The 27,390-nt window shown below is 53.6% G+C and overlaps 2 protein-coding genes across 4 annotated transcripts; one reads left to right on the forward strand and one right to left on the reverse strand.

Moving 5' to 3' along the window:
• The first annotated feature begins 36 nt into the window (after positions 1–36).
• On the forward strand, positions 37–20,780 carry Lpin3 (lipin 3). 2 transcript variants are annotated; one of them, XM_069989763.1, is made up of 20 exons: positions 37–137; positions 5,166–5,621; positions 7,618–7,713; positions 9,088–9,341; positions 9,553–9,633; positions 10,217–10,337; positions 10,507–10,849; positions 11,930–12,029; positions 12,169–12,329; positions 12,737–12,830; positions 12,926–12,995; positions 15,367–15,459; positions 15,536–15,579; positions 16,294–16,432; positions 17,428–17,576; positions 17,760–17,846; positions 18,230–18,382; positions 18,558–18,672; positions 18,766–18,869; positions 19,037–20,780. In XM_069989763.1, the coding sequence occupies exons 2-20, from the start codon at positions 5,430–5,432 to the stop codon at positions 19,179–19,181; spliced, it is 2,541 nt and encodes an 846-aa protein (XP_069845864.1). In that variant the 5' UTR covers positions 37–137; positions 5,166–5,429; the 3' UTR covers positions 19,182–20,780. The 2 variants fall into 2 exon arrangements, with proteins under 2 accessions (XP_069845864.1, XP_069845865.1); XM_069989764.1 differs by lacking the exon at positions 15,367–15,459.
• On the reverse strand, positions 20,722–26,016 carry Emilin3 (elastin microfibril interfacer 3). 2 transcript variants are annotated; one of them, XM_069989765.1, is made up of 4 exons: positions 25,850–26,016; positions 24,480–24,602; positions 23,660–23,883; positions 20,722–23,208 (listed from the first exon to the last, which is right to left on the reverse strand). In XM_069989765.1, exons 1-4 carry the CDS (start codon positions 26,014–26,016, stop codon positions 21,419–21,421), a joined length of 2,304 nt encoding a protein of 767 aa, XP_069845866.1. In that variant the 3' UTR covers positions 20,722–21,418. The 2 variants fall into 2 exon arrangements, with proteins under 2 accessions (XP_069845866.1, XP_069845867.1); XM_069989766.1 differs by having other exon boundaries at positions 20,722–23,069; positions 23,656–23,883.
• Positions 26,017–27,390: the final 1,374 nt, after the last annotated feature.

A 27,390-nucleotide genomic window follows, 5' to 3' on the forward strand; every position in this document is an offset into this window, starting at 1 on the left:
GGGGCGGGGCCGGGGTTCTCACGGTGTCCTGGAGGAGGCGGAAGCACCAGGTGGTTTGCAAACTGCAGATACTCACCTGTGGAGCCGGTGCACACAGGTAGAGGCGGTGACTCCAGGGCCAGTGGACAGATTCCCAGGTAGGGCCCTGCCTAGGGCGGGGAGGAGATACTTCTCTTCCATCCTGTCCATCTGTCCTGCCTTCTGACCTTTTTCTTTTATGCTTGCGGGCCTGAATCTGCCTCTAGGACGCCTGGGCAGGGGCGGGGGGGGGGGGGGAGCTCACTTCCTCTCTCCTCCTGGCACCGGGACTGTGGGTTCCCTCGGTAAGGACAGCACGGAATCTGGAGGGAAGGTGTTGTCAAACAAAACAACACAACAACAACAAAACCTTCCTGGGAGGTTGACCCAGCTTCACCTCAGGCCAATCTTGTGACCTTGAGGAGGACACCCATCCTCTCTGGTGCTAAGTGTCAGGGCAAGGTCTGACCTTTACCCTGCCTGCCTTGACACTGATTGCTGAACCCATCTGGGGAGCTGAGCTGGCACTTTCTGTCTTCCAGGGCAAGAGAAAGATGGCTACTTGGGAATAAAGATATAGCTCAGTGGTAGAGTTCTTGTCTGAGACCCCAGGACACCCCCCCCCCAAAAAAAAAAGATGAAGAAGGAGGAAAAGGCGCAGCAGGAGGAGAAATGCTCAGCCTTCTGCCGCTTCCCATCCTAGCTGAAGAGCCCCACCCTTCTCCTGCCTAGATCTGGGACTGAGAGCTCAGACTCAGGAAGCTTGTTCTGGCTTTCCTATGGATAGAGGCTACAAAGACCTGTAGACGTTCCCAAGAGCCAGGTCTTCCGCTTGGGCAGGGCACCCTGTGAGGCCTGCCTAGAGTCACATGCTCATCTTGCAAATAAGTGGGACCACCATTGTTCCAGGCTTTGAATACCAAGTTAATTTGTCTAAACTGCCAACTGCACAAATGGGCCGCCCTACTCCAGTGCCCTCAGGGCCACCCCGGGTGAGAGGGGCTGTGATAAAGCCAAAAAAAAAAAAAAAAGCTGCTGCTGCTAAGTGACACACTTATTGGATGACACAGCTTTACCCAAATTGTCTCATCATTACACATTCCTGATGTTATCTTCACTTCAGAGCTGAAACTAAGACTCAGAGACATGAGCTGTCTTGGCCATGATGCTCTTACCCATAATGCTTTGCTGTCATCCACCCTCAGGGCATCTGGGAATAAAGCCTTGACCTAGGGCAGCTGGAGAATAAAGGAGAGGTCATACGAATATGACATTGGCGGCAAAATTCAGAGGGCTTGGAAGGGAGGCATGTCAGTGTATCCTTAGAGACATTCAGCTTGTCTGGGCATCCAGTGGGACTGGTCTTCCAGGGAATGAAAGTAGAATATTAGTTTTAGCTCATTTAGTTTGGAGGTTAGAGGGTTATATAGGAAAGTCAAATAGACATCATTGTGTCTAGAGAAGCCCAAGGAAGCAGTTAGGTCCTAGGAAAAGAAAATGCCCTCAAGAATGGATTTAGGCAGAAGGAAGCCCCTTCCCCACAAATGCTGACCAGGCAGATGTGGGGAGCATCCATTGGTGAGATAAAGGATCAGAGAGAGGACAGAATTCTAGATGTCTGTAACATTCAAGCTGTCCTCCTTTTGGGGGGGGGTCAGTCATGGGGCTTAAACTCTGGGCCTGGGTGCTGTCCCTGTGCTCTTTGGCTCAAGGTGAGCACTCTACCACTTGAGCCACAGCGCTACTTTTCTGGTGGTTAATTGGCAATGAGAGTCTCACAGACTTTGCTGCCCAGGCTGGCTTTGAACTGTGATCCTCAGATCTCAGCCTCCTGATTAGCTAGGATTACAGGCATGAGCTACCAGTACCTGGCTTAGCTGTCCTTCTTCTGAATTGAGACCTGTCTCATAGAAAAGAAAGTGAGCCCAGAAAGTTACTTGCCTGAGAATACTCCATTGATGGGTCTGAGCCGGATCCAAGCAGCCCCTGAGTGTCACTCTCTGCCATCTGGCTCTGTCAGCGAAGTCAGTGGTTCTCAGCTGGGTGATTTTTGTAATTTTTGGAGACAATTTGGGTTGGGGGAGAGGAGGTGCTAATGGACAGAGCACAGGGATACCACTAAACATTGTACAGTGCATAGCTCCCACAACAAAGGATTTTCTGGCCCCAACCCCAGCAGTAATGTTGAGGTTGAGAAGTATGCTAGAGTAAGCAGAGCCTGCTGCCCTTCTTCCCAGTTCAGCTCTCCAGATAGCACAGGCACGAGCCTCCAGCTGGTCAGACCTTTGCCCCCAACCCTGCTCTGTGCCTCCCATAGTCACTCCTTTATTTCTGAGTTTTCTCTGCTTTTCCTGAGCTTCCACTAGATAGACACCTGTCCTTGTCAGTCTGTCTGTCTCCATAGACCTAGAGTCATAGTACACACAGTAGGTGCCTTACAGATAAAATAATTATTGAGGCCAGGCACCTGTGGCTTGCACCTTAATCCTACCTACTCAGGAGGCTGAGATCTGAGGATCATGATTAGAAGCCAGCCTGGGCAGGAAACTGTGAGACTTTTAGATCCAATAAAACTACTCAAAAAAAGCCAGAAGTGGCGCTGTGGCTCAAGCAGTACAGCACTTGCCTTGGGCAGAAAAACCTCAGGGACAGAGGCCCCAGAGTTCAAGGATTGGCAAAATTAAATAAATAAAAAATTACTGAATTTGGGTGACAGGTTAGGGGTCCAAAGAATTTCATCTTACTCTGTTTTCATTTTGGCAATTCACGCTGTACCTCATAGCTAGGCACTAGAGGCTCAATACTGTAATCCTAGCTACTCAGGGAGATGAGATCTGTACATGGTGATTCAAAGCCAACCCAGAGAGGAAGTTTCTGAGACTTTTGTATGTGTGTACCCATTATGAGACTTGAACTCAGGGCCTGAGTGCTGTCCCTCAGCTTTTTTGCTCAAGGCTAGAGTTCTACCACTTTGAGCCACAGCTCCACTGAGGTTGTTTTGGTAACTAATTAGAGATACATGTCTCATAGACTTCCTTGCCTGGACTGGCTTTGAACCTCAATCCTCAGATCTCAGCCTCCGGAGTAGCTACAAATAGAGGTGTGAGCCACTGGTGCTCAGCCTGTGAGACTCTTATCTCCAACTAATCACCAAAAAGCCAGTAGTAGAGCAGCAGTTTAAGTAGTAGAATGCTAACCTTGAGCACAAAAGCTTAGGGATAGCAACCAGGCCCCGAGTTCAAGTCCCAGTACACACACACACACACACACACACACACACACACACACACACACACACACACACACACACACACACACACACACACACACACACACACACACACACACACACACACACACACACACACATATGCACGCACGCACGCATGCTGTGCCCCCTGCTTATGAAGCTCTGATACAGACTGAAGGAATCTTCTGTACAGGACATGTGGTTAGCAGCATTCCCTGAGAAATGCTGTCTGTTGGATTTTTGTCATTCAGGCTCTTCCAAGAGTAGGCTGTGGACTATGAAAACTGTGCCAGATCTTCTCCAGCACTAAATGGCACAGGCAGAATTTGGGGATCTTGCTAAAACTGTAGATATAAACCCAAAAGGGCTGAGTTGGGCCCAAGATTTCACAGTTCCAACAAGCTCTTTGTGATGCTGCTGCCACTGGCATATAAACCACATTGTGTGTGTGCGCGTATGCGCGTGCGCGCCAGAATTGAGCTTTTTTGCTCAAGGCTAGTGCTTAACCACTTGAGCCACACCTCCACTTCCAGCATTTTGCTGGTTAATTGGAGATAAGAGTCTCATGGACTTTCCTGATCAGGCTGGCTTTGAACCAAGATTCTCAGCTCTCAGCCTCCTGAATTGCTAGGATCATAGGAGTGAGCCACTGGTGCCTGCTTGGACTACATTCTGAATGCAATGCGTCACAAAGCTATATGGGGGTGGCTGTAGATTGGATTGCCCTCCTTCACTGTAGACAGCTGTGGTGTGGTTTGGGGACCATGGTCTGGAAGGAGCGTGTGGTATGGAGTCAGGAGCCCTGAGTCATTACTTACCATACAATCTGAACACTATGACCTTAACAGAGCTTGAGTAAGTCACTTATCCTTGTATCTGTCCTTTACCTTCTTGGAGAGATGATCTTGCATGTCTTCCCCAGGGTTCTGGGGAAGTGAGATGATCCCGGTAGCCAGAGGGAAAGCAAGTCGCTGGCCTAACCAGCAGGGCAGGTGTGAGGAGCTGCAGCTGGTACAGTGGATACCATGCCACCTTGGAGGTGGCTCTCATTCGAGCCCTGGCTTTTCTGTGTGGCTACCACAGCCTCTCACCCAGCCCTGGCTCCCTGAGCGGGAGAGCTGGAGGGACTGGTCTGATTGGAGGGGAAGGAGCAGTTCTGGCCCAAGGCCAGAATGTAGCTCTGAGAGCCTACCAGCTGATATTGAGGGCTGAAAACTGGAGCCTGCAGACCCCGAAGGCAGGCTGTGGGCCTGACCTGGGAGGTGGGCTGAGGACAGACATCCCCCACCAGGAAAACTGAGAAAGAAGTTGAAGTGTGAGGTCCTCAGCCTCACATTATAGGCAAGACTCGGCCTTACGTGTCTGCCCTCAGGAATGGGTCTGAACCAAATCTTAGGTACTTGGGATATCCTACTCCTGATTTCCACAACTCAGCCACAATGCACCAGCAAGTCCCCTTTTAATGTCGAGAAGCAGGAAGCGTAAGGCAGCTCAACCTATTTCTCAGATGGAAAAACCTCCTCTCCCCACTTCCTTTAAGACCTTACTCATTACCCAGCAGGGAACTTGGGGCTGATTTACCGTGAGGCTACCCCATTGCCTACCTCCTTCTTTTTTCATAGTGGGGTCATTCTAGGGGCTCTCTCCCTGTGTTTGAATCCCAGATCCTCTCCTTACCAGGTATAAGACACTGGGCAAGTCTCTCCACCTTTCTGAGCCTCTGCTGGCTCCTGGGTAAACAGGAATAATAATAGCACTGGCTCTGCCGGCCTTGCAGGGTTGTTGTGGAGATTAAGTGAGCCATGCCCATGAAGCCCTGTGATCATTAACATGCGTCATGGCGTTTAGAGGCTCTGACACCCAGGTATTGTCTTACTCTGTGTTCTTATTTGTTCAGATGTGGAGATCAGCAGCTGGAGAAGGAAGCCGGCTGTTCAAGAGTCCAGCAGCAGATTGGTGGGTGAGCTGAGGCTAGACTACATCCATCTTGGGGATTCCCATCATTCTCTCTTTCCCCGGCTCAGCTGCTGTGACTACACAGAGGTGCTCCCTGTGGCAGGACAGATCGTAAGCCCAGGCATCTGGTGGTCAGGCTGCCAACGCTCTCCACGGAGGAAGCCTTGGTGCAGCGTGGCAGTGCCTGTCTCTACCAGCACCAGCCATGAACTACGTGGGACAGCTGGCCGAGACGGTGTTTGGGACTGTGAAGGAGCTGTACCGGGGTCTAAACCCGGCCACGCTGAGCGGGGGTATCGACGTGCTGGTGGTAAAGCAGGTGGATGGCTCCTTTAGGTGCTCACCTTTCCACGTGCGCTTCGGCAAGCTGGGCGTCCTGAGGTCAAGAGAGAAGGTGGTGAGTGCAGCGTGGTCACTGTGAGTGGGTTTTTCAAGATAGGGCAGCGACAGTGGCTCATGCCTATAATCCTAACTACTCGGGAGGCTGAGATCTGAGGATCACGGTTCAAAGCCAGCCTGGGCAGGAACATCCGTGAGACTCTTGTTTTTGTTTTTGTTGGTTGTGGGGCCTGAATTCTGGGCCTGGGTGCTGTCCCTCAGCTCTTCAGCTCAAGGCTAGCGCTCTACCACTTGAGTCACAGCACCACTTCTAGCTTTTTCTGCTTATGTGGTGCTGAGGAATCGAACTCAGGGCCTCATGCATGCAAGGCAAGTGCTCTGCCACTGAGTTACCTTCCCAGCCCCATGTCCATGAGACTCTTATCTCCAATAACTCACCAGAAAACTGAAAGTGGCACTGTGGCTCAAGTGGTAGAGTGCTCACCTTGAGCTGAAGAGCTCAGGGACAGCACCCAGGCCCAGAGTTCAAGCCCCATGACTGACCAAAACAAACATAGATAGGGCAGCAATCAAATGGTAATGGTTCACAACTGTCATCCTAGCTACTCGGGAGGCTATTTGAAATTTGCAGTCAGCCCAGGCAGGAAACTCCATGAGATTCTTTATCTGCACGTAACCAGCAAAAAGCCAGAAGCCTAGAGAGGCCAGGCCCTGAGTTCAAGCCCTACTAGCAGCACACATAACACACACACACACACACACACACACACACACACACACACACACACACACACACACACACACACACACACACACACACACACACACACACACACACACACACACACACACACACACACTCCCACTCCCAAAATGATAAGGCAGCCATGGCAGTCCTAGGAGAGGACTTTGCCTTCCTTAGTTGGTTGGGGGCGGGGGGGGGGGAGGGATAGACAGATTTCTCTTCTTTAGTGTACTCATTAACTGTTTGGGGATGGTTTGGGGGTTTGGGTGGGTCTGGAAGGATTTCTGTATGTCCAGGGAAGAAGCACAGTTGGGCATCCACAGATGCTGTGACCACAGGTTCTTGTGGCCATGCTGGGTTCTTGCTAAATTGTGTTATGTCTTCAAGATGATCGCTCCACCCAATACCATGGACGGGCTCCACCTCCCTAGTGATGGTGGTATGGTGTGGGAGTGTAAATGGGAACTGTTGGTGATGTCCCCAGGCCAAGTATTTGGGGACTCTCCAAGGTTCGCTTCCTGCCTATAATCTTAGCTACTCAGGAGGCTGAGATCTGAGGCTCATGGTTCAAAGCCAGCCTGCACAGGAAAGTCTGTGATACTCTTATCTCTTGTTAATCACCAAAAAAAAAAGCTAGAGGTGGAATGATGGCTCAAGGGTAGAGCATAAATTTTGTGCAAAAAAGCTAAGGGCCAATTCCCAGGCCCTGAGTTCAAGCCCCAGTACTGGTATACAGTAACTAGTTAGAAGCAGCCAGGTCCATGTATGAATAGCGGTAAAGCGGTCCCAGATCCCTCTTCACATTGAAGCAACAGTGAACCTTCCAACCTTTCCTGCTAGGGAAATATATCCTGGAGGAGACAGTGTGCCTCAGAGGATAAGAGTTTGGGACTGTGGACTCCGATGTTTTGAGCTCATAGACTCCCTTGCTATGAAACCACTTCCTCATAAATTACTTAATACCCTTCCCAAGCCTCAGTTTCCTCATCTATAAAATGGAAGTAATGATAGGAGCCACAGCTAGAGTGGCTGTGAAGATTAGACTGGACCAACTGCCCAGCGAGTAGTTATTTCTCACCATTGTCCACACAGTTGGCAGCCTGGGGGTCTGGGTTGAAGCCATGCTTTGTGGGTGAGCAAGAGAGAGAAACATGGAAACAGGAAGCCAGCTGTGCTGAGTTTTGGAGAGAGATCGTTCCAGGAAGAGCAGAGATTGGGACAGCAAGGAGTTACAGTCCCAGTGGTCTGGAGCATGAAATGCAGGGCTCAGGTGCTGCCCACATGACCCTGTCAGCTACCCACATTGCAGGTGGACATCGAGATCAACGGGGAGCCTGTGGACTTACACATGAAGCTGGGGGACAGTGGGGAGGCCTTCTTCGTGCAGGAGCTAGAGAGCGATGAGGTGAGTTACCATTAGCTTGTGCCTGCCCCCACCCCTTCCCTCTGGGTGAATCTTGGGGTTTGTCACTGACCCTGCCCTCCACAGCTCCCTTTGGGCAGAAATCTTGTACAGAGGCTCAGCTGGCATCTTCATGAGATGCTTGTTGTCGGAGACCAGAGAGAGGAGCCAGCTTGGTCTGACCCACATCCCAGGAAGTTCAGGAAGGACTCTGAAGAGGGGTACCAAGCTGGGTGCTGGTGGCTCATGCCTGTCATCCTAGAGACTTAGGAGGCTGAGATCTGAGGATCACAGTTCTAAGCCAGCCTGGGCAGAAAAGTCTGTGAGCCTCTTATCTACAACTAACGAACAGAAAACCAGAAGTGGAACTGTAGCTCAACTTTAGCAAAAGAGCCCAGGGACAGCACCCAGGCCCTGAGTTCAAGCCCCACGAAAGACAAGAGAGAGAGAAGAGGGAGGCACTTGAGCTTTGGGGACACCTTTCTCGGGCAGCTCAGAGAAGACAAGTGTGATGAGAAATGGTCAGGACACTGTGAGCATAAGGTCTGGCTTGTTTGGGTTTGCTGTTGACATGTGCAGTTGGAATGCAAAAAAAGGCAGAATCTAGCACAAGCCAAGAAAGAAAATTCAACTGCTTGAACTTGTCAAACTTTAATTGAGCTCCTACTATATAATCAGACACTACGCAGCAGACTCAGACAAGAGTGACCCTTGCCTTCAAAGAAAGTTCCAGACCAATCTGGCTGACAAATGATGGAATAATTTGGTCATGGCAGTGAAGGAGTTAGAGCTGTGGTCAGGGCGGGCTTCCTGGAAGAGCTAGTATCCAGCTGGATCTTTTTTTTTTTTTTTTTTTTTTTTTTTTGCCAGTCCTGTGGCTTGAACTCAGGGCCTGAGCACTGTTCCTGAGCTTCTTTTACTCAAGGATAGTACTCTGCTGCTTGAGCCACAGCGCCACTTCCGGCTTTTTCTGTTTATGTGGTTCTGAGGAATCAAACCCAGGGCTTCCTGCATGCTGGGCAAGCGCTCTACCACTGAGCCACCCTCCCAGCCCTCCAGCTGGGTCTTAAAGGAGAAGAAATGCCCACTACAATGTGAGCAAAAGGAGGCTGAGGCCCATGTTTCTGCCTAATTCCCTGGATGTCTGGCAGCTCCCTAGGGCTGTGTTACCTCTTTCCAGGATCTCTGTGGCCAGCGGTGGCTGCCATGGCTGGAAGGCCATGATGCCACCATCGCTGTCCATCCTCCACATCTGCTCTGGACCCCAAACTAACTCAGTGCTGGGTCTGGGCCGCAGCAGGGCTCAGGAGGAGCGGGTGAGAGCCGCCCAGCCCACCCTGAGCCCTCGCTGCGCTGCCCCCCGGGTCTGTCCCCCAGGAAGACGTGCCTCCCCGCCTCTGTACCTCACCCATCCCGTGGGGGGGACTGTCTGGTGGCCCCTCGGACTCTCAGCTTGGCACAGCCAGTGAGCCCGAGGGCCTCGTCCTCACCGGGCGGAGGAAGAGGCGACGCAGGAGGAAACCCAAGCGGAAGGAGGGCACAGTCACCACCGATTCCAGTTCTGAGGAGCTGGAGGCGGGTGCGGAGAGTGAGCTGTCCCCACTGGAGAAGCCAAAGCCTGAGTCCCTAAGGTGTGTAGACACAAGATGGATGCTGAGGGGGCAGGAGACAACAACCTGGGGTCCCAGTGCTGTATCCTCTGCTGATGCTGTGGGACTCTGGGCAAGGGCCTTGACCTTTCTGGGCTTTAGTTGCTTCACCTCTATACCCCCTGATGTCCCAGCTCTCATGCCTGGGGCAGTCTACTTTATCAGTGAGCATTTTCCTCTGGTTCTTCGGCAGTGACCAGGTGGAAGGGACACCCTCACCACAGTCCAAAGACATCTACCCCTACTCGGATGGCGAGTGCCCCCCCAAGGCCAGGTAAGCACTCAGGTGGGCTGTGGATCAGTACTCCAGACTCAAGTTGAGTGTTTTCAGTTTACATCTTTCGGATAACTAATGACTCAGAGAACACATTTTATGCCTTTCTCCTTAGTGAAATGATCAAGTCTTTTGATAATTAAAAAAAAAATTGGAGGTCAGGTGCCAGTGGCTCACACCTGTCATCCTACCTACTCAGGAGGCTGAGATCTGAGGATCATGGTTCAAAGCCAGCCTGGGAAGGAAAGTCCGTGAAGACTCTTATCTCCAATTAAACACCAGAAACCCCCAAGTGGTGCTGTGGCTCAAGCGGTAGAGGGCTTGCCTTGTGCTGAAGAGCACAGAGACAGCGTCCAAGCCCAGAGCTCAAGCCCCATGACCAAAACAAAAACACAAACAAAAACAAAACTGGATTGCCTTGTCATTGTAGATTTGTGGGAGTTCTTTATGTATGTATATACTCTTTATATCTTTGCATCTTCAACACGGGCATATGTGTTGTGCATATTTCCCTCCCAGGCTGGGCTGGGTGGCTGGGAGAGGCAGCGTACCAGGGGGAGTCTCGAGAACTTGTTCTATGCAGCCTCTCCTCAGATGGGTTAATGTCCCCTAAGAGTGACTCGGAGCTGGAGCTAAAGACACCAGAGGCCAGTCCCCTGAGAGCTGAGTCCCACATGCAGTGGGCCTGGGGAAGGCTGCCTAAGGTGAGTTCCTCCATCTTATCCTCCAGTCTCTGTCTTCTGGGGGCTCTCTGCACCCCTCTCCTCCCCACCCCCATAGGTCAAGATTGAACTCAGATCACCTTCCTAAAGGCTTTGTGGGTATGGAGGGCCAGCTGTGCTCCAGCCTACATCTTCCCATATTTGTTTGAAGGTGGCCAAAGCGGAGCGGCCAGAGTCCTTGCTGGTTCCTGACAGTGGCGCCGGGGTACCTTCTCCTCCTCCAGGGAGATCCAGCACCTCCTCCTCTGTGGTTGTGGACCCTTTGGGACCCCCAATCCTGCAAACCCAATCTAGTGCTCACCTGCTTCAGCGTGATGTGGAGTCCCATTGGAAGGAGGCTTTGGGAGCCCCCCCGCTCCCTATCCTAGAGAGTGAAGAAACTAGCACTGAGAGCTCCAGAGGGGCTGCCCTCTCTCCTGCCACTAAATCCTGGAGTTGGGCCACTCTGGAGGGCCCCATTCCCTCTGGGAAGCCAGAGACCCCCAAGAGGAAAGGTGAGTGATGGCTGGACACCCCCTTGTATTGCTTCTCTTGGCCTCAGGTTATCCTCTGGGCCAGCTCTGGAACGCCACATGTCTTGAGCACCTGTTGTATGCCAGGCACTGTGCTTGGCTCCAGTGCTCGTGAGCCTTACAGTCCCATGCGGGAGACAAGTATCACCTCCACTAACAAGAAAGGGCACGATCCAGGAGCAATTGGTTAGAATGGAGATCATTTACATTGCATGATCAGGAAAGGCCTCTCTGGGTGGGTAATATGGATGTGGAAAATAAAGATTCGTATCTCCAGCTGGGTGCCCGTGGCTCACAACTGTTAATCAGGAGGCTGAGATCTGAAGATTGAGGTTCAAAGCCAGTCCGGGCAGACAAATCTGACTCTTATCTCCAATTAACCAGCCAAGAGCTAGAAGTGGAATAGTGGTTCAAGTGGTAAAGCACCAGCCTTGAATGAAAAAGCTAAACCAGGGCTGGGAAGGTGGCTCAGTGGTAGAGTGCTTGCCTCGCATGCATGAGGCCCTGGGTTCGATTCCTCAGCACCACAAAACCAGAAAAAGCTGGAAGTGGCGCTGTGGCTCCAGTGGTAGAGCACTAGCCTTGAGCTGAAGAGCTGGGGGACAGCACCCAGGCCCAGAGTTCAGGCCCCATGACTGGCAAAAAAAAAAAAAGAAAAAAAAGAAAAAGCTAAATCAGAGCACAAGGCCCTGTCTGGCACCAGGAAGAAGAAGGAAAAAAAAAAAAAAAAGAACCAGATCTCACCAGAGGGGATAGGATACTAGGCATAGAGAACTGCAAAGCAGGAGAAAGGTTTCATCCCAAGGAATGGAGAGCAGCTAATGAATTAAAATCAAAGAAAAAAAATAAGTTTCGCTTCTCTATCACTCGAGCCCCATTTTGAGTGGCTCCTGCAGCCACAGAAAATACCTCGTCTGCAGTGGCAGACCTGACATGTTTCTGACATTGCCGAAACGGCTGTCGGGCAACCTTGCCTTAGGGCATCCAAAGGCAAGCAGCCACAAGCTGCTCACACCATTGAACATGTGTTCAGTCTGTGAGTGTCCCCTCCTCCTCCCTCAGGCTCGCTGAAGAGAAGCCAGCACCTGGGCCCCAGTGACATCTACCTGGATGATTTGCCCTCCCTGGACTTTGAAAATGCAGCCCTTTACTTCCCACAGAGGTGCCTGGGCTCTGGGATTGGGGTTCCTGGGGCCTATGGACCACAGTCAAGGGCTTAGGAGGAGTTTGTGGTGGGGGGTGGGTGGGATCTAGGTCAGCCTTCCTTGGATTTATCTCACAGTGGGCCTCTTTACCTCCAGTGACTGTGGGATGGGGGCCAGGAGGTGGAGTGAGCCCACCAGCCAAAAGCTCCTGGGGAGCCCCAACCTTGAACGTGTGCCAGAATCTCTTCAGGACTCTGTGGACATGATAGCACTATCCCTCTGTGGTGGCCTGGCTGACAGCCGGGACATCTCTCTGGGTATGTTTAACCATGACCCAAGATGGGGGTCAGAGGAGAGCCCTTCCCCCTTCAGGAACCAGGGGGAGGCAGGGAAGACTGGTAAGGGTGGGGTACCAGGGGGTATGAGGCTAGGCTGGGCTCCTCGGCCATTCTGTGACCTGTGGAGCCCACTCCAACCATCAGGGGCTGGGCAGTCCCCGGTCCCCATGAAGCACATGCTTGATTCTAAAAAGCCTTGACTTATTCTGTAGTTCCGGGGTGTGGGGGATCAAGTGCAAGTGTCAGAGATAGGGAGGAAACTTGCCAGGTAAAAGAACCAAGGGGAAGGAGGTATGGGGGAGATTATGGGGGAGCCCCAGAGCTCCATGGGAAGCAGATCACATAGGGTATACCAGCCTTATCCCTCACTCTCTGCCTGTGTCCAGAGAAGTTCAACCAGCACATGGTCTCCTATCAGGACCTCACCAAAAACCCCGGGCTCCTGGATGACCCAAATCTCGTGGTGAAAATCAATGAGAAGTGAGTAGCAGTCCGGGGCTGCTGGTGGGCTGAGCAGTCCCCTCTTCACGACCCCATAGCTGCAGCAGCCCTGGCACCCGATTCTGTCTCTCCAGGCACTATAACTGGGCTGTGGCTGCTCCCATAATCCTCTCCCTGCAAGCTTTCCAGAAGAACTTGCCCAAGGTAATGGTTAGAACATTGCTGGGGCCATAGCCTTGGGGTCTGACGAGCGTGGAAAGGAAGTAGAGGGTAAGCAGTGGTGTGGCCACTGGCTATAAGAGGTATTCTGGGGAAGGAGGCAGAAAGGAACCTGAAGCCCTGCTTGTCCTTGTGTGGGTGTGGACATGGTTGCCCAGCAATAGCTCAGGAACTCAGAACAAAAATCAGAAAAGGGTTGGGTGCCGGTGGCTCACGCCTATAATCCTAGCTACTCAGGAGGCTGAGGTCTGAGGATCTCGGTTCAAAGCCAGCCTGGCCAGGAAAGTCTGTGAGACTCTTATCTCCAGTAAACTGGAAGTGGCGCTGTGGCTCAAGCAGTAGAGCGCTCGCCTTGAGCTGAACAGTGCAGGGACAGTCCCCAAGCCCAGAGTTCAAACTCCATGACCGACCCCCCCCCCAAAAAAAAAATCAGAAAAAGGATGGGAAGGGATGGGAAGGGGAAACAAAGGAGGAGGCAACAATGCTTGCTAAGAAATGTACTCTTTAGGGTTGGGAAGGTGGCTCAGTGGTAGAGTGCTTGCCTTGCATGCATGAGGCCATGGATTCGATTCCTCAGAACCACATAATTAGAAAAAGCCAGAAGTGGTGCTTTGGCTCAAGTGGTAGAGCACTAGCCTTGAGCTGAAGAGCTGAGGGACAGTGCCCAGGCTCAGAGTTCAATTCTCACAACGGACAAAAAAAAAAAAAAGAAAGAAAAAGAAAAAAGAAATGTACTCATTATCTTGCCCATGTAATTGTAACCCCTCTGTACGGTATTTTCACAATAAAAAAAAAAAAAAGAATACTTAAAAAAAAAGATAGCTACTGAAATAGTAATGTAATCCCTTTTACATATTTAATATCCTCACTGTTTACCCCCCAGATAAATATTTTTTGGTTTCCCCTTCCTGTCATTAACCACACATAATTATTCTTAGCATTATCCATAAAAAAATCAGAAAAGGGCTAAATAAATATTCCTAAATTGGAACAAATCTTTTTTTTTTAATTTTTTGGTTGATCCTGGGGCTTGAACTCAGGGCCTGGGCACTGTCACTGAGCTTCTTTTGCTCAAGGCTAGCACTTGAGCACTTGAGCCACAGTGCTACTTCCGTTTTTTTTGTTGTTGTTGTTTTTTATGTGGTATTGAGGAACTAAACCCAGGGCTTCATGCATGTTAGACAAACACTCTACCACTAAGATGCATTCCCAGCCCTGGAACAAATCTTCAACAGGAGGATTTTGAGTCTGAAAGAGGAGGCCTGGGAGAGGAGGTCCCACACTTCCCCTTCTCCTATAACTACCCCTCCAGGCTTGGATGGGGGTGGGTACTAGCCCCATTGGTCAGCACACATTTGTTGAGTACCTATTCTGTGTCAGGCCCACGTTGGGAGCCATCAGGAACCAAATAGAAACTGTCCATACTAATGAATACTCACCTAGATGAGTATTAAATTCAACCAAGTGCTGGAAAGGAGAGGTCTTAGGGTGCGGTGAGCTATGACAGGGGTCTACTGAGTGGGCATCCATTGGGTAGTCTGGGAGCTGATCGGGACAGGGCAGAGCATGTAATGATGCCCAGTGATGGAAATGAACTCTTCATTCCCTCCTAACTTCTACCTGGCCTTCCTTCCTTCTCTCAGAGGACTGTGCCCTCTTAGAGTGCCAGCCTATGACTGTCCCTTCTGCCCTCAGAGAGCTGATCAGGGCACCACCCTGACTTGAGTCATTGTTCTTGCCTTAGGTTTGCTCAAAGCGTATTACCAGCCAGATGTTGACAGCTGGTTTTTTCATCCGGCTGTGAGTCAGAGCCTATGGGAAGAAGAGAGTCATCCTTTTACTTGACTCTCTTTACCTTATCAGACAAACAGACCACTGGAGGCCTCAGAGGGTCTAAAAGGCCTAAAAGCCTGTTCCCCGTGCAAGGGGTCACCTCGCTGATCCACTCCTATCTCATATCTTCCTGACTTAGGTTCTCATTCTGCAACTGTCTCCCAGGTGGGCTCCATTTGGGGTTATGTAGCACACATCAGCATTTTTCCCACTAGGTCATGGTTCCCGAATCAGACAGCGATGGGAACATATGGAGAGAGAGAGAGGCAGTTCATGGGATAGGATCACTGGCCTTCCGAGGTTGCCTGTATGGGTCTTGGAGGTTGGCCGGTATCCTGGGGATGCCACATGGTAGCACGCGCGTGCGCATGCGTGCTCTTCCTGGGCCTCCAAGTGTTGACAACAGTGTTACTCTAGGGTTAGCTGAGACTCTGTGTTTGGGGGTTGGGGGGGGCTCCCAAGGTCGAGTAAAGTAGGTTTGTGGTGTGCAGAAAGAACTTCCATGGCTTTCATCTGCCCACAGAGCACCGTGGACAAGCTGGAGAAAGAGAAGATGCCCCGGAAGGGTGGGCGGTGGTGGTTTTCCTGGCGTCGCAGGGACTTCCCAGCAGAGGAGGTGTGTGGTCATGGTCCCAGACCGGGGCCCACACAACGCAGGAGGTGGGGTTCACTGATGGGTGTTCTTCCCACAGCGCAGCGTCCAGAGGGAGAAAATCACAGCCAGAGACCAGCAGGGGTGAGTGGGCTCTACAGCTGGAGCCTGGAAGGATCTCAAGGGAGGGGAGGGGAGGGGCCACGCCCCCTACTCATCATGGTTCTTGGTCATTCTGCAAACACTACTTTTTCCTGAGAAATATGCCTGCCTCCCCCCTCTGTTTCGCAGATTGGAAAACTGAGGCCTATGGACATATTACATGTCCCTCAGCCAGGAAATGACAAAGCTGAAACAGGCAGTATCTTGGCTCAAATGAGGGGCTGCTGTGTTAAGCAGGACAAAGTCTTTCCCCTCCTCTCCCCGCCCCTCCCCTTTCCTCCCCACCTCTCCCTCCTTTCTCTTCTTCTCCCCTCCTTCTCTGCTCCCTCAGCTTGGCCTCTTCCTTTCTCACTTCTGAAGTGAACCAGCTGCCAGAAGTTGGGTAGAAGGTGACCTAGGATGGGTTGATGCCAAATCAAGGGGGACTAGAAATAAGCTCCAGGGTGACTGCCAGGTATTTCAGAAAAAACAAACCAACAATTCCAGGGCAGGCCCTGCATCTGGCTGTGAAGGTTCACTGGGGCTGGGCATCCTGGACCTCTACCCTCAGCCCCAGAGAGACGGGGAGGGGGTGGCCTGTGGAGTGACAAGAATCAGGCTCCAGGCTGCTCGTCCCCAGAGCCAAGGGTCAGTACTTACGTTACATGAAGAGCCTTTGGCTGGGGGAGGTGGCCTAAACAATGATGCTGCTCACAGAGAGAAGACTGAAGTTCTGAGCAGCGATGACGATGCCCCTGACAGCCCTGTGATCCTCGAGGCCCCGTCTCCACCCCTACCCACTCCAGCCTTCATTCCTACCTACAAGAAGTCCCTCCGCCTCTCTTCTGATCAGATTGTAAGTGTGTGTGTGTGTGTGTGTGTGTGTGTGTGTGTGTGTGTGTGTGTGTGTGTGTGTAGGAGGTAGGACTGTCTAACTCAGGGACTAACTCAGAGAGCTAACTGTCCCTGAGTTCCTCTGGACCTAGATGAGACACAGGTCACCAAAGGCGAGCATCCATCATCTGGGCAGTGTTCCTGATGGCTTTGACTTAAATGCCTCCAGGGGCAGGAGCTCACTTCTCTACCTGCCATCTCATTTCTTTGTCTGATCCTCTAAGTGGAAATAGGTTCTGTTATATCTACCTGCACAAAAAATGGGCTGGTTCTGGGTTGGCCTTTGTAAACGACACTCAAGGAATCAATGCTGATCACAGCCCCTTAGACTTTGGCAACCCCAATGCTTTGTGTCATGTGTTCCCTGAGCTCTGTAATGGGTGGAGTCTGTGGTAGCAACATATTTTCTTCCTAAGAGAAAGAGGAGGTCAGGAGGGTCCAGCCAGACTGGTACAGAGCAACTGTCATCTGTCTGGTGGGGCTCATATCCACTTCAGGGTGAGCCAGGGCATAGATGTCACCATCCTTCTCTATGGACCCCATTCAGGGATAGGTCTCTCTTTATGAGGATGGTGAGCCGGGCAGCCCAGCCCTAGAAAGGGACTCCCTGTGAAGACCCTACTGGAAGGCAATTCCATTTTTCAATGAGGTATCTCCATGCCAAGAACAGCCCCAGCTTTGGGGCTGACTAGAAATCTGAGCAGGGAGTCACAGGCATGGCTTGTCTAATATTCATCTCATAGGGGAGTAAAGGGAGGTCACAGCTTCCAGGCCCAGTGCTATGCGAAGCATCTGACCAGCATCTTCTGTGTGTCTACCAGACCGTTCAGGAACGGTCTCTGAGCTTGGAGGAAGAAGAGAACCAGGGGCCTTTGGAGATCAAAGGCCGTGGTTATAGAGGGGGTGGGCAATGCCTGGTGCTAGCAGATCACGATACCTTTTCCTGCCTGGCTCCAGCGGTGCCTGAACCTGCATGAAGGAGCCAATGATGTGGTCTTCAGCGTGACCACTCAGTACCAGGGCACCTGCCGCTGCAAGGCCACCATCTACCTGTGGAAATGGGACGACAAGGTGGTCATCTCTGACATCGATGGCACCATCACCAAGTGAGCCTCAGCTGATCTTATATGGAGAATGCCTCCTTCTGACCTTGGTGGGGGGAGAGCAGTGTGGTCCCTTTCTTTCTGGTGGGCTATCCTGGGGATAAGGGTTGGGCCCCCTTGGGTCACACTTGTGGAACATGAGAACCGTGCAGGATAGCCGGAGTGACTCTTCCTCCCTGGCTCTAGGTCAGACGCACTGGGCCACATTCTGCCCCAGCTGGGGAAAGACTGGACGCACCAGGGCATCACTAGTCTCTACCACAAAATCCACCTGTGAGTGCTGGGCTGGGTCTGGAGCAAGATTTCTAGTTGGAGGGAAGAAGAAAGCAAATGTCTTAGGCCATCCTGACCTTTGCCCTTGAAAGCCAGACTTGGGGACCAGCAGGGCTCATAAGAGAAGCAGCCTGACAGGTCTGTGGAGCACTGAGGCCTTCTTCCTGTTCCTTAGTGCTCCCATGAGCTGCCCACCTGTTGGCTTTGGCTAGGGGAAACTGTCCTCCATTCTGGCCCACTGGGCCTAACTATTTTCCCTAAGTCCCTTCTCCTGCAAAGTCCTCTCTCTGGGTTTGAAGGCCAGGGTGGGAAACAGGAAGGAGGTAGGACAGGTCTGACCAAACGCCTGTAATTCTGTACCATCCTGTCCCTGCCGCCCCCAGAAATGGGTACAAGTTTCTGTACTGTTCAGCAAGAGCCATTGGCATGGCCGACCTCACCAAGGGGTACCTGCAGTGGGTGAGCGAGGGTGGCTGTGGCCTCCCCAAGGGCCCCATCCTGCTGTCTCCCAGCAGCCTCTTCTCCGCCCTCCACAGGTAACCAACCTTCACAAGCCCACAAGCCCTTGGGGGTAGGGGGTGGGCACAATGCAGGCCTGGCATTTGTTCACTATGGGTATCAGCTGGGACTAGGGCAGGTGTCATCTGGTGTCATCTGACCTAGCCCCTCTCTCTGGACCCCTTTCTCTATCCATGTCCATGGCTGTCCCAGGGAGGTAATTGAGAAGAAGCCAGAGGTGTTCAAAGTTGCCTGTTTGAGTGACATCCAGGAGCTGTTTCTGCCCCACGGAAAACCCTTCTATGCCGCATTTGGGAACAGGCCCAATGTGAGTGTGCTCCTTTCCCATGTTTGCACCCCATCTAGCCTCCCCCCGCCAGCAGCCTGCGTACCACTGCCCTAGTCCTCTTGTTTCCCACAGGATGTCTTTGCCTACCAGCAGGTGGGACTGCCCGAGTCCCGCATCTTCACAGTCAACCCTCGGGGAGAACTCAGCCAGGAACACATAAAGAATCACAAATCCACGTGAGGCCACATATCCCCCATGCCCTGCCATGTCCCAGCCTCTCCCCAGACTCCCATTTCACCTCCTCCGGTGGGAAGATCCTGAATGGATGCTGAGGTTCCCCACCTGTGGGGATAAACTCTGGCCTGGTGCTCAGGGGGTCAGGACTGCTCCATTCTGCCCACAGGTATGATCGGCTTGGCGAGGTGGTGGAGCTCCTCTTCCCACCTCTAGTTCGTGGTCCCAGCACAGACCTGGCCAACCCCGAGTTCAGCAACTTCTGCTACTGGCGGGAGCCACTGCCTGCTGTGGACTTTGATGCCTTGGTCTGAGCCTGCCCTGTCTCCTCCTTCCTGGACAGGCCCAGGACTGACTGGGAATCTGGGAGGATTAGGGGGTTGGAAGTCAGGTCCCAGACACCTTTTCTTCCTCCCTAAGCCACAGGCCTCAACATTCCTCTTACCTGTAGCAATTAAATGCCTGTCACCTAGGCCCTTACAGGGTTCTCTCTGTACCCTGGAGCCTTATCTGTATTCCTGATAGAACAGAGCAAAGAGGGAAGCCCCACCGAGTCCTGAAGTCTGGAGGAAGAAGGAAGAGGTATTGGCGGCAGCAGGAGGCAACTGCCCCCACATCTTCCTTTCTGGAAGCCTAGACTGGACCCTCCAAAGCCAGGCTCTTGTATGGCCCTCCCCTTGCCCCACGGCTGAGCCAGGCATCTGCTTCTCCTTGCTGGTGCCCTGGTATCTCAGGCCCAAGCCTGGACACCCAGGGCACCTTTCACATCAGTGAAGGTGACCAGGGGCCACATAAAGGCTCAGGGAATATGGCTTGTGCTTGCCTCATCCTCACCCCAGCCTCTGCTGGTCAGGTCAGTGCTCGTCTGCAGAGTGAGCTTTTTGTTTTGTTTTTGCCAGACCTGGGTCTTGAACTCAGGGCCTGCGCACTGTCCCTGAGCTTCTTTTGCTCAAGGCTAGCACTCTACCACGTGAGCCACAGTACCACTTCCAGCATTTTCTGTTTATGTGGTACTGAGGAATCGAACCCAGGACTTTATGCATGGTAGGCAAGCACTCTACCTCCAAGCCACATTCCCAGCCCAGAGCTCTTGGCCCAGGCTCTGCAGAGTGTAGGGCACCAACTCCAGCAGCCTCCCCTCCCCCACTGCTGTAAGGAAGAAACCACCTTCACACTGAAAGCTTTAATCCAGAACCTGCTCTCCAACAGTGTTGTGTCACAACACTAAAATGTCCAGAACCCAGAGGGCAGGGCTGTGGGGACCTGAAGACAGCACGGGTGAGAACTGTGGTCAGCAGTGATGCCGAGTGCTTCAGCAGAGGCGTCGGAGCCTCTGGGAACCACGCAGGCTGGAGGAATCCTCGCGTTTTCCACTTGCCCTTGGATGGTTTTGTACCTGAATTCCTCAGCACTGTGTAAACACCTTGGCAGGACTGGGGTTTTGCAAGGGCATTAACAGCATGCCTGGAACCCTTCTCCTCCAGCTATGGCCACTTTCTCAGGGTCTGGCCACCTCCTAGCCTTGACATAAATTTAAGCTGCTCTTGGCAGAGAGGTACTGACCTGGGGGGAGGGGAGCAAAAGATTTTCCCTGTGTGTGTTTGTGTGTGTATGAGTGTGTGTGTGTGTGTGTGTATGCATGAGTGTGCATGCATGTGTGCCAGTATTGGAGCTTAAACTCAGGGCTTGGGCGCTTCAGCCACAGCTCCATTTCTAGCTTTTTGCTGGCTAACTGGAGAATCTCATGAACTTTCCCACCCAGGCTGACTTCAAACTGTGATCCTCAGGTCTCAGGCTCCAGAGTAGCTAGGATTACAAGGTGTAAGCCACCAGTATCCAGCTGGAAGAGGAAACTTTGTTCTTTTGGGAAAAATGAGACAAACAAATACATCAGGTCAGAGTCTCCAAACAAATTGCCTGGATCCAATTCTTTCCTCTGGGGATATACAGCTGCCTACACCCTCACCATGAGGGAAGATCAAAGGGAATACAGAGAGCACGCTGCTGGGTCTCTGCTTCTGTTCTGTCCTGAAGAATGTGTGGGGGAGCTGGGAACCTCAGGTAGCCTCTGGTCCTTGGTTCACAAACAGCATCTGTGAAGCTGCCAGGTATGAGAAGGGTTCCATTGAAGATCATCTTCCCACACAAACTTCCTTCTAGTCTTGTAGGGACAGAAGCCAAGGGGTAAAGCAACAGATGCCTCCAAGGGTTGCTTTGCCTTGTGGACAGGCAAAGGGAGCTGTGGATTGGCCTCTGCGTGGGCCTGGGCCTGGAGATCTTAACACAGTTATCCATGCTGATGTGTCTCTCAGACAAACAAGTTGCAGACTAGAGAGTGTGTGTGGTCTCTTTAGTCCAGCCTGGTCTGTAGGCATGGTGGCCTTGTCTTGACCGCTATCCTGAAGATGGCTCTTGATGGCTGGGACAATCACATAGAGCTCTAGGCTGGCCAGGGGAGGCTGGGAAGTGCTGCTGGGTAAGGCTAGGCTCTAGGTTTAATGTTCCCAGAGTAGGTAGGAAGGATCTGGAGCTCAGATGTTGTCCGATGTGCCTAGTTGGCTCGCCTTGACCTCATGTGCTCAGCTAACTGGGCCCTGCAGTCCAGCAGGTCATCCCGGAGTCGGGCGATGTCCTGTGTGTGCTGGGCTAGTGTGCGATTCAGCTGATCTACATGGCTCCATAGGCCCTCTCTGGACCCAAGCGGCTCAGTAGGCAAGCTGTCCAGGCTGGTGGCCAGTAAGCCCAGTCTTCTACATGTGCCTTCTACTTGTGCCACCCTCTGGTCAAAGTGGCCCACCGCATGCTGGAGTTCCTGAGCTGTGTTCTGGCAGCGGCTCAGGCCCCCAGCCACATCGGCCACACCTGCCTTGAGCTGCTCCAGCTCCCCTTGCAGGCTTAGGACCTGCCTGTGTCCAGCTCGCAGCCTGGAGCCATGACTGCTGACCTGCTCCTGGATAGCGTGGACTTCAGCTTCTACCCTGCGTTCTCGCTCATCCAGGGATGTGTTGGCAGCCAAGAAGGCATCTGAGTACTGGCTGACAGAGTCGCTGAGGCCTGTGAGTGACTTGCTCACTGAGTTCAAGTTGACCTTCAGCAGAGTGATCTCACCTTGGAGTGAGCTGCCAGTACCTTCTGCCAGCTGCCCCTGGACCTCTGCCACAGTGCCATTGAGCTGCTGGAGCAAAGCTGTATGGCTGGCCACTTGGCGTAGAAGGGCCTCACTCCGGCTCTGCCAGGCCTTCACCTCGGCTACAAGGTTGTCCAAGATGGCTGAGGTAGTACTGGGGGTGCACGAGGTCTCCAGAGACACCAGGCGTTGCTCTAGCACTGCCAGCTCTGTCTGCACCAGGGGTCGCGCTGGCCTTCCGGCTGGAGCACCATCAGGGCTTAGCTCCCCGGTCAGTGTGGCCAGACGCTCCTCTAGGCTCTGTACACGTTCTTCCAGCATGGACCCGAAGCCACCCACACCCCAGCCTCCCATCTCCATCCTCAGACAGCAACCTCTAGCTCCATTCTCTGTCCCATTGATGGCATCCAGGCCCTCGAGGAGTCCATTGACACCTCCCTCAAGCATAGCAGCAGAGAGGCGTGAAAGCTCATCCCTAGCCGAAGTGCCTGGGCCTCCTTGGGCCTCAGTGACTGCCTGCAAGTTCCTCTCGAGGCTGTCCACACGGGCACTGATCAAAGCCAGCTGGCTACAGCATCTGGCTCCTCCAGCCACGCTCAGACCCTGCAGCTGAGTACCCAGTTGTGAGAGTTCCTGACGCAAGGCCAACTCCCGGCCATCGAGGCTCTGGTGTAGCCGCTGGCTGGCCGCCTGGCCCTCCTCACACTGCTGCTTCACCTCCTGCACCTGCAGGTCACACGCACTCTGGACACCTTGCAGCTTCTGCTCGAAGCCATCCAGGAGGCTCCCCCAGAGTCGTTGCAGCCGTCTATCCACATACTCCTCCAGCAGTGCCAAGGAGGTCAGAGGGGACGGCGGCGCCTCCCGCAGCTGCTGCAGGTGGGCCTCATGGCCAAGAGCCAGTCCATGCACTTTATCCAGCAGCTGCACCTTGGTCCGAAGCGTGTTGCTCACCTCTGTCACCTTGCTCAGGATCTCACCCAGGGGAGGTGGGAGCGACCCTCCAGCTCCATCTCTGGGATTTGCAAGCCCCTCAGGGATGACCCCAAAGCCCACAGGAGGGGCGGCGGGAGCCCTCGGGCCACCAGTCACCCTACTGGGATCCTCGTGGCTGGCCACCAGGCCACTGAAAGTACCATATGCTTGTGCCAGGCGCTGGACATCCCCCTCCAGGCGTTCCAGCCGCTCACCAAACAGCCCTGGGCCTTTCCTTCCTAGGAAAAAGGAGAGACCCCAGAAACATCATCAGCTTGGCTCACACAATGTGTCACCCTGCCAGATGGCACAAGAGGCTTTCTATTCAAAACTACCTTCTTGTTGGTCACAGCGGCCTTGGCTCTGAGCCATCAAATAGGAATGCCAGTAGTAGATTACGTGTTATGCCCAGTGTGTGTACGTGCATGTGCGTGCGTGCATGTGTGTGTGTGTGTGTGTGTGTGTGTGTGTGTGTGTGTGTGTGTGTGTGTGTGTGTGTGTACTAGGGCTTGAATGAAGTCTCAGGCTCTCACTTGGCTTTTTCTTTCAAGGTTGGCAGGTACTCTACTGCTTGAGCCACACCTCCACTTCCAGCTTTTGGTTGGTTAATTGGAGATAAGTATCTTACCAACTTGCCTGCCTTCAGATCTTAGTCTCTTGAGTAGCTAGGCTGTCCACAGGCAGACTCACCATGGGTACTAGGGGCCGCTCTGTTGTAGGGAGGGGGCCTGGGGCCTGGGTCTGGCTGCCCTGAGAGAATCTGGGCTTCCGGCTCCTGCTGGGGTGGAGTGGCCCCATGATCGGTGAGGTGCTCAGGGCAGCCTTCTCCAGCAAGACCAGGGCAGCAACGCCAGACGAGGTCTGTCACTGTCTTGTAGCCAACCTTGTATCTGGGTCTGAGCACTGAGCGGTACCTAGGTAGCAGGACAAGAGAGCAGGATCTTGAACCTGTGGACAAAGATTCCTGTCCCCTAGTGGGTATTAAGGGCTGCCCTTGGAAGTGTGCATAGAGTCTGGATATCTTTCCATCTCTATGCCAGTTCCCAGGGGTTTCTTTGCTTTGGAATGGGAGAGGCCTTTTAGGGCCTATGAGTCCAGTGAATGGAGGATGCAGGTGGAAGCCCCCCTCTCCTGTATGCCCCTCCTTCTCAGGGTCCCTGTCTTGATGCCTTGTGGCATCAACCACTATCTGAATGACTGTCCTCTCCTTCACCAGATTCCACCACTTCCTTTTAGGCTTGTGCTGCTTTTCTCTTGGGGACCCTCCTGTTGATCTCATGGGCTTTCCAGGCTCCGACCTGACCCTGCTTCTGTCTCCAGGGGTGAGTCCCTGTCCCAAGTTCAAAACCTTGGTGGTGGGAGGAGTCTTACCTAGCCTCCTTTCCTGGGGCTCTGGTAGGCTCTTTGAAATCCAAGGAATGGCAGCACCTTGTGGAGTAGGCTCTATTCTCAGCTAGAGGTAAAACGAGGGCTTGGGCTGTGCAAGTGGATAAAATAGGGGTGTACTCACGTGACTGCTGCAGGACACTTAGGCCCCCATCCACACTGCCGGTACTCGGCCTTCACGTAGCTCTCTATTCCCTCCTGTAGGATGCAGGTCACGTTCCTGTGTACCACATAGGCACAGAGGGCCCTACAGGGGAAAACGGTCCCTGGATTATAGGGCCTGAGTCAAGCCCTCTAAGGCCACCTCCCTCTTTCCCCCACTTGTTGCTCCCAGCAGGCCATCAAGACTCACACACCCTCTTTTGTCTGTTCTCCTTGTTCCTGGAAGCCAGGGCCTTTGCCCGGGGTGCAGTATCTTTGGACTGGGCCCAGTCTGGACTTTTTGTTACTTGTGTCCTTGATCCATGGCCCACTGGGTTAAGTGCTACAAAGAACCAGCAACCTGGTATCGCTGCCCACTCTGCCTGCGTGGATTCTAGAGCAGTTGCTTTGGCACATTTTCCACTCTCCAATTCCTTCACCTGTCCCAAACTCCTTATCTTGGGTTTCAAGGCTTCGAATATCTGCCCCCTTCCCCTTGCCCCCCAATGTAGTGGCTCTTCTGAAATCAGCTTTCTCTTCCTTCCTCCCCTGATGCAACCTTCCAGCTCCTGTGAACTACCAGTTCTTTCTGCTGCCTCCTCCAGAAAGCTTGCTGTGATGTGCTCAGGCCCACTAGAGGTGGCAGTGGGCTGGCGCTGTCATCCTACAGTACCTCTCAAACGTAATTAGAGTGCAACTTCAGATACGAGCCAACCGGGGTGGATGCCTGCCTGTGGCACAAAAAGAGCTCATGGCACCAGCGCCTCCACCAGATACTCAGGCAGCCACACAGGGTTTCTGGAGCCAGGTTGGCCACAGATGGGTATTAGTGGTCGGGTGCAGGGCTCCACGGACCTACTACTACCTGGTAAGGCCTTGGAGAGAGAAGGCCTGGGGGTGGGGGGGGTGGGAGGGGGGAAGAACCCCCACGCGTTCCCAGGGCGGGACAGTCCTTCCTCTCCCTCCACCTGGTCCTCTGCGCTGGAGTTTGCTCACAGCACAGCTGGAAAATGTTACTTTGCTGGAAAGGTTTCCGCGGGCACTGCCAGGATCCCAGACACCGCGCCAGGACCCCTCTGCTCATTTCACTTCGCCAAGTCTCCTGGAGAGTGGGGCGCCCACCAGGACCAGTCCATCCATGGCCCACTCAGCGCCACGACCGGGCATCCTGGGGACCTCAACGCCTCCCAGCCCCACCCCACCCCCACACACCCCCTCCAGGCATGGTGCGGGCAGGTGGGAGTGGCGCCCCGCCGCGTGGGCCCTAGCCCACCCACCCTCCCTCCCTCCCTCCCTCCCTCCCTCCCTCCCTCCCTCCCTCCCTCCCGTGGTTGCACGGTCCCCCGCGCTTACTTGTGCGGCCCTGGGCGCAGCCGCGGGCGCCATCCCGTCGTGTAGAGGCTGTAGCGGGAGGCACTGGGAGGCGCGGGCCGCGCCAGGAGCGGGGTGCCCTTAGCCTGTGCCCCCGAGAGCAGCGCGGCCAAGGCGCACAGCCAGACCTGCAGGCGGCGGCGGCCCATCGTGGTCCCCTGGTCTCCACCTGGCCCCGTGCGATGACCAGCCCCCCCCCAACCCCGCCCCGCTCCCCCTTCGGGCCCACTGCGCTGCGCCTCCCCTCCTCCGCCGGCCGGCCCGGGGTCCCGCCGCCCTGGGGCGCCCCCCCCACCCCGGTTCGCTGGGCCGCCGGGCGCCGCCGCGCGGTGGTGGTGGCTGCGTCCCGCCGAGTGGCCGGCGCTGCTCGCGGCTGGGGCCGCAGAGGGGAGGCAGGAGGCGGGCTCTGCGCGGATTAGCATAAACTTGGGGCCGCGCCGCTCTCCTCCGCCAGCCCCCTCCTCCGCTGCCAGACCCCCGCCCCACGCCGGCTGCAAGCGAGAGGTTAAGAAGGGAACGGGAGCGCGGGCCCGCAGAGCGCCATCCCCACCCCCCTCTCCAGAACGTCACCCAGACACGGCGACAGGTCACCTGCGGGTACCAGGCGACAATCAGAGAAGCCAGAGCCCTGGGGTTGTTTGTTTTTTCTTCCCCCAAAGAGCTACCCACTCCATGGCAGGATACCCTGATCTTAGAAACCCATCCCCGCGGGGCAGCATCTAGAGCGGAGAGGACAGTGTTTGGACCACCTCTCCAAGCGCCTCCTGGGCGCACTCTCGTTGGGGGGTGTGGGGTGGGGGTGATAACTCTGCAGACTGCTCTTCTCAGCCATCCTCTGCCAACCTTTGGTGACCAGGTCTCTCCTCCGCCTCGGTAACGGGACTCAGGTTGAGTTTCACCAGCACCTCGCCATCATCCTGGCCCTGGACCTGGTGTAGGACTCAGCCTCTCTTGTCAAAGAAAACGTTTAAAAATCTTTCTCAGCAGGAGCAGCATGAAGCCAAGTTTCCGCCTCCATATTTCATTGGTGAAAGTGATTCTCGGAACCAGAAAGTGGACTTCTGTAATTGTCTTTATTCATTATCTCCTCCACTTCCTAACCTGCAAGGGGTCTTTTCATCGGCTCCGTCTTCAACAGCCTAGGACTGTACTTCTGCAGGGTGCTGGTGGATCAGTGCCTGTAACCATAGATACCCAGGAGGCTGAGATCGGAGGATAAAGATTTGAAATCAGTCCAGACAGGAAAGTCTGGGAGACTCTTATCTCCAGTTAGCCACCATAAAGCTGTAAGGAGAGCTGTGCTTCAAGTGGTAGAGCACTAGCCTTGAGCAAAAAGGCTAAGGGACGGCACTCTGGGCCTGAGTTTGAGCCCCAGTTACTGGCACAAAAACAAGAACCAGGGTAGCATTTTCTCTCTTCCACACAGGTGACTGCAGCTTTCTGTGTCTTCACAAATTGTTGACAAGCCTTTGTAGAAGGCACAGGACACTGGAAGGGGCTTCAACAGCAAGCTCCTATTGTCC

This window comes from Dipodomys merriami, unplaced genomic scaffold (genome assembly GCF_024711535.1).
Source record: "Dipodomys merriami isolate MVZ:Mamm:240054 unplaced genomic scaffold, mDipMer1.0.p SCAF_39, whole genome shotgun sequence".
Classification (NCBI taxonomy): Eukaryota; Metazoa; Chordata; class Mammalia; order Rodentia; family Heteromyidae; genus Dipodomys; species Dipodomys merriami.

Excerpts from the sequence above, each read along its gene's own strand:
- Emilin3 (XM_069989765.1), bottom strand. The coding sequence starts at position 26,016 with ATGGGCCGCCGCCGCCTGCAGGTCTGGCTGTGCGCCTTGGCCGCGCTG. Across the intron at positions 24,603-25,849 it reads CTGCGCCCAGGGCCGCACAA|GGCCCTCTGTGCCTATGTGG; the intron begins GTAAGCGCGGGG and ends TTTCCCCTGTAG. Across the intron at positions 23,884-24,479 it reads AAGTGTCCTGCAGCAGTCAC|GTACCGCTCAGTGCTCAGAC; the intron begins GTGAGTACACCC and ends CCTGCTACCTAG.
- Lpin3 (XM_069989763.1), top strand. The coding sequence starts at position 5,430 with ATGAACTACGTGGGACAGCTGGCCGAGACGGTGTTTGGGACTGTGAAG. Across the intron at positions 15,580-16,293 it reads ACAGCCAGAGACCAGCAGGG|AGAGAAGACTGAAGTTCTGA; the intron begins GTGAGTGGGCTC and ends TGCTGCTCACAG. Across the intron at positions 18,673-18,765 it reads CATTTGGGAACAGGCCCAAT|GATGTCTTTGCCTACCAGCA; the intron begins GTGAGTGTGCTC and ends TGTTTCCCACAG.